This window comes from Neolamprologus brichardi, chromosome 10 (genome assembly GCF_056152115.1).
Source record: "Neolamprologus brichardi isolate AB-2024 chromosome 10, ASM5615211v1, whole genome shotgun sequence".
In the NCBI taxonomy this organism is placed as follows: domain Eukaryota; kingdom Metazoa; phylum Chordata; class Actinopteri; order Cichliformes; family Cichlidae; genus Neolamprologus; species Neolamprologus brichardi.
This window is the reverse complement of record NC_142113.1, coordinates 33,102,405-33,108,404: the sequence shown is the minus strand read 5'-3', so window position 1 is coordinate 33,108,404 and position 6,000 is coordinate 33,102,405. Positions and strand designations below refer to the sequence as shown.

The following is a 6,000-nucleotide window of genomic DNA, read 5'->3' as shown; positions in this document are numbered from 1 at the left end:
TTAAATTATATGCAACATTCACTGACTGGAAGAAATTAGTTTAACATTTAAACCTATTTTCTGCACATTCCAGCTCATAAAATAAAATATTTTGTGTGTTTACACTCAGTCTTTCAAATAGATGCAAGTAAAACACAGCAGAAAATAAATAAAGTCAAAGACTCAGCGGTCCTGTTGCTCTATTTTCACCTGTAAAGCAGGAGTGGGGTAGGCGGAGGTTTACCTTGGTGCAGGTGTGCAGCGGTCAGTGGAAGAATCCGCGAGTTTCTCTGTGAATGTCACATTCCCGTGGCCGCGCACTCGGTGCTTGCTTGGAAGTTTTGGGGTTTTTTTCGCTGTAAAAAGAAGTTTTCTTCCCAAGCAGTGAACAACGGACACTAATGTTTTTGTCACTTTTTATGGAATCAAACTCAAAGTAAGGTCAGTACTTCCACGCTTTGAACACTGCACGCTCATACTCTCTCCGCACTCGATATATGATCCATTGTTGATCTGCACACAGCTGTTGTCACGAATGTCGCACTCGCTTACGTCACTGTCATGAGACATTTTCGGAAAGAATCACGGTTTTAGTAATGCAATAACGCAGCGTTCCTACGGGAAAGTAATAGTAATCAAATTACCTTTTTTGCAATAGTAATCCCTTCGTTACTTGAAAAAGTAATTACTTGAAAAAAGTAATCGGATTACAGTAACGTGTTACTTGTAACGCATTACTGCCCGTCTCTGCTTCCAACACAGGTCATCTTTACTAATTCCCATTTTATATATATATATATATATATATATATATATATATATATATATATATATATACATATATATATATATATATATATATATATATATATATATATATATATGTATATATATATATATATGTATATATGTATATATATATATATATATATGTATATGTATATATAGGCGTCTCTCTCAATAGTTTTTGATTCATATGAACAATAATTTATGCTATTTTTGCCAAGTTTGTGTTTTGCCATTAGTTTTATATGCCGCATTTTAATGGTTGAATGTTGTACTGTGAACACGGAATTGCCTGTTTTTGTCTTTTCCCCTCAGATTGTTTTATATTTTCTTTTATTATTATTATTATTATTATTATTATTATTATTAATATTCATAATATATGTGCTTGTTAAGCTGTCATACAGGTGATTTATCAGAATTGATAAAAATCTACATTTCTGTGCATGCTTGGATGAAAACAACAATTTAAGCAGATGTAAGAGTCTCCATGCAGGGCGCTGCTGGTGATTGGAGTTTTATGTACTGCTGCCCTCTTGTGAGAGATTTATGAACCACGCTGACAAACAGTGAATAATAAATCCAGCTGTGCCAGTTATAGTTACAGATTTTTGAAGCGCATGTGGGCAGTAGACATTCTGACATTGAGTGATGCTATTATGGAGCTACATTTTGCTCCATAATAGCAGTAGTTTTATGTCAGTGATATAGAGGAGCAGGAATAAACACTGGTTCCCAAAATAAAATAGAATTTCAAAAAGTGCAAAAAGGTAAACTTTCATGGTTCATATGAGCATGTGATGCTGTTCAGATCATTTTTTGGGAATTGTGTCTGTAATTATTTTTATGTGAACCACAGATTTTATTTAACATGTACGATTGCTAAATTATATTCATACTTATAAGGCTGACAAGTCAACTGATATGCCTGACACCAACCAAGATCAGGAAATACCTCAAATGTAACTACCTGAAGTTCAGTTCACTTTATTTCATATAGGTGTGACACTTCTGAGAGGAATATGCAACTTATCAGCTAACATTCCACTCACAGTCTGTATAAATAAGTATGTAATAATAATAATAATAATAATAATAATAATAATAAAAACCAATTATGAACAATAATAAAAATGTTCAAGCCTATCCAATAAAATGCAGTGACCCACAGTGTCAAACGCAGCACTTAGATCCAGCAGTACTAAAACTGGAGTGTGATCATTGTCTGTATTTACCAGCAGATTCCTTGAATCCTTTGCAAATGCCTAACCTTTGCCCCTGGGCATCTTTTTTGAATTACTTATAATCTTGTTATTGAAAATGTATTTTCTCTGTTTTTACACTTTTTTTTAGATCCATTTAATCCAGGTAATCTTTATGAAAGCTATCCATATGTTCTCTGAAAACATGTCCGCTATTGTTACTGTCTGTCCCTGAAAGTGTGACGTCAGTGAGCGGTTTTACGTCTCTCCGTAAAGACGGTTGCGATTTGAAAAACATGGGCGGGGCCTTGTTAAAATTCGCCCTTTTTCTCTGTTACGTCCGGAGATGGGACACAAATAAACAGCCTCTGCCAAGCGAACCCTGTTCAACTTTGTTAGATCAAAGAAACAATAACCATGAGTGGAAGGGGCAAGGGAGGCAAAGGACTCGGAAAAGGAGGCGCCAAGCGTCACCGTAAAGTTCTCCGCGATAACATCCAGGGAATCACCAAACCCGCCATCCGCCGTCTTGCTCGCCGTGGCGGAGTAAAGCGTATCTCGGGTCTGATCTACGAGGAGACCCGCGGTGTGCTCAAGGTGTTCCTGGAGAACGTGATCCGTGACGCCGTCACTTACACCGAGCACGCCAAGAGGAAGACCGTGACCGCCATGGACGTGGTGTACGCTCTGAAGAGACAGGGCCGCACTCTGTACGGCTTCGGCGGTTAAACTCATTCACACCAACTGAAACAACCAAACGGCTCTTTTAAGAGCCACACACCTCCCTAGAAGAGCTTTGGTTTTATATGTTGTACCAATTGATTATATGGGTTTATGTTCTTTTAATCTAGACATATACGCTGACATATATTTTGTGGTGGAAGGCTTTATGTTACGATAATGCATGACTCTTTAAATAAGAGCTCTTGTTTTGGTGTTCAGAGCTCTAATATGAAATCTTGAGTAGTTGAATAAGTTAACTGCACGACTCTTTAATAGTATCCGACTCTCGAGGTTATTCCTGGTTGTGAGGCAGGGTTCATCCTGGACAGGTTTTCCATTTCAGGGGTAACATGATCTCAATTTTATTTTCCACAACACTGGAGTGGAACAAATTTGGCAAAGCGAAGTAGTAATAGTGATGTGTTCACATTAACAGACATTATGACTGAATACACAATAAGTAAATATTACATAGAGCAATCACCGGAATAACTGTATTGTCAAATACAGGGTTTACATTCATGTTGAATTATGCAGTGCATGTTTATTTAGGTAAAAACCTGTTTATATGCTAGAGCTATAAAGTCCTTCAATAGTAAAAACGATGCATGTGATTTAAAAAAATGTCTAGTTTGGTTGCTCCAATAAGAAATATTACATAATGTTTTATCATATCAAGAAGAACATAAATACATTTCCGAGAACAAACATCTATGATATGAGGCATCACTAACTGTAGAAGCACAGATTCTTTAAATTCTTATTTCTTCCTTCTTATTCAATCTACTTTAACTAGTGCCACAATCCCGACGTGTCGCGTTGTGAATGTTAAATATAGTCCAGTGAATGAAAGCTGAAGGTCCTATTTTTTTCCATTGTGAGACTGCGCAGTAGCAATTTACCCACCAAAGAAAGGAAGCAACAGCTCGACCAATGACAGGCGGGGATCTGCACAGCCTTATTTGCATACAGCGGAAATAAAAGAGAGCCGCTCTGCGCTGACGGGCACATTCTCTGCTGTGAAGAAGCAAAGGAGGAAAATGCCTGAACCCGCCAAGTCCGCGCCCAAGAAGGGCTCCAAGAAAGCCGTGACTAAAACCGCCGGCAAGGGCGGCAAGAAGAAGAGAAAGACCAGGAAGGAGAGCTACGCCATCTACGTTTACAAGGTGCTGAAGCAGGTGCACCCCGACACCGGTATCTCCTCCAAGGCCATGAGCATCATGAACTCGTTCGTCAACGACATCTTCGAGCGCATCGCCTCTGAGGCCTCCCGCCTGGCTCACTACAACAAGCGCTCCACCATCACCTCCAGGGAGATCCAGACCGCTGTGCGTCTCCTGCTGCCCGGTGAGCTGGCCAAACACGCCGTGTCCGAGGGCACCAAGGCCGTGACCAAATACACCAGCTCCAAGTAAACTGCAGCTCTACTGCACCCACCCAACGGCTCTTTTCAGAGCCACCCACTTCTTCTGAAGAGCACATGTCCTGAGATTTTCCACTGCAGTCGTGTTTGATGATGATGATAAAGATAATAATAACAAATCTTACACAGTTTGCCTCATAATTATTAAATGGTAAACTGATACAGTCTTAAATCTAAAAATGACATTACAGATGTGTATTCTGCAGGGTTTGATGATGCTAGCTCACCACAGCAGTCAACACTGTTTTTCTTTAGACCGTTCCCCAAGGCTCTTGGTTCTCTCCACTGGAGTTAATGTTAAAATTCACACCAGCTGCTTTCATTTGCATGTTTTCATATGACACTGTTGGATACTACTGTATTCTATGTGGAATTTTTAGAACATAATCCAAAGATAAAGCCATCATAAAATAAAAACTTTTTTTCTACGACAGTTTTGCCCGTTTCTGTTAATTTTGTTTTCAGTATTCCATGTCACAATATTCCTCTTGTTCTCCTGATATCCAGGAGAACAAAGGTTTTAAGAAGTTGCCTTTTTGGGGTAATTTAAAAATCGCTAGAAGTTCTTTTTCTTTTTTTTTTTTTTTTTTTTTAAGAGTATGGTGCCAATCATATATTTATTCTCTGTAATAGTCTGTATATTCATATTTCAGCCATTTGTATATATTAGATATATTTCACATGTTATAACTTTTTGAAAATATAATTTTATTTAATTCAGTCTGCTATGGTTTTTATTGACTTGGAGGAACTGTAACCACATAATTTCCTTTGGGATTAATAACATATTCTGGTTAGGAATTTCTGAAAAAATATTACATTAAAACACTGTTTTAACAAATTACTTTTTAAAAGACAAGCTTTTTGATAAAACTGCATTCTGCCCAATAATCACCTAAAGCTGGATTCATGGACGAAGAGAGCCGTACGGGAGATAAGGAAGGTCAAAGGACATGTCTGCTTTTGAGCATAGGGGCCAAAATGGCAGTATTCACTACGCCCATTATGAGTAAAAAGTAATGTGTAAACTTGACCTGGGAAAGGAATAATCTGCTCATCTACACAGGTCTCAGCAGACTGAAGCTTTCTTGCACTCTGACAAGAGACGAGCTCATTTGTTAACATGATGAATCTTGAAGAATCTGTCATGAGTTATTTCATTGGCTATAATGAGATCAGCTGAGCAGCTGATTTTGTTTCATGTAAAAAATAACCCAGATTTAAAAGGGTTGAAATTGGATTGAGAAAGAGCAAAGTAATGTGGTTTAGTGCACTTCTAGCAAATATACACCAGTCTGCTGAGATCATGGAAAGCCTGTGTAGATTGAGCAGATGTATTTCAGCTGTGCAAGAGAAACCAAATCCCCCAGTGTAAAAGACCGAGCATTCACATTACTTCTAATCCATAGTGGATTGTGGGTGTTGTCACTTGGTCCCTAATCCGGCTCCTTGAAAGCTTGTTTACTGATTTACTCGCCCTCAAACATGTCACCTTCCTGCTGCAATGTCTGGATCTGCTCCACCTCATCTCCCAAAAGCTCAAAGCCTAACCCTCCTTCCACAAACTTGAATCAAATCCTTTCTAGCTCTTTCAGCCCTCAGCTTTTTGAAGTGTTAAAAACGGGAGGTTTTAAGTCCTGCTGCCCACCACAAAGGACAATGAATAAGTTTTATTGTGAAAGGGTTAAACTTACTGTACATTTATGACAGCTTAACAAACCAAATTGAAGATTGTAATGCGGAAGAAACAATTTCATCTTTAAGAGAAACAGAATCTCTGAAAACAGTTATCACGTAACCTCCCTGATTGCCATAGAACGTGGAAGCCGCAGTGCCTGCCATTTTGACAAAAAGTTATTGTTCTCAGTTTCTGTTATTTTAAATGAA

At 38.3% G+C, this 6,000-nt stretch overlaps 2 protein-coding genes across 2 annotated transcripts; both read left to right on the top strand.

Moving 5' to 3' along the window:
* The first annotated feature begins 2,327 nt into the window (after positions 1-2,327).
* On the top strand, positions 2,328-2,747 carry LOC148101006 (histone H4). The gene has a single exon (XM_087846934.1). It carries the CDS (start codon positions 2,385-2,387, stop codon positions 2,694-2,696), a length of 312 nt encoding a protein of 103 aa, XP_087703060.1. The 5' UTR covers positions 2,328-2,384; the 3' UTR covers positions 2,697-2,747.
* A 936-nt stretch (positions 2,748-3,683) lies between these two features.
* On the top strand, positions 3,684-4,546 carry LOC102784212 (histone H2B 1/2). The gene has a single exon (XM_087846933.1). The coding sequence runs from the start codon at positions 3,731-3,733 to the stop codon at positions 4,103-4,105; it is 375 nt and encodes a 124-aa protein (XP_087703059.1). The 5' UTR covers positions 3,684-3,730; the 3' UTR covers positions 4,106-4,546.
* The last annotated feature ends 1,454 nt before the right edge of the window (positions 4,547-6,000 follow it).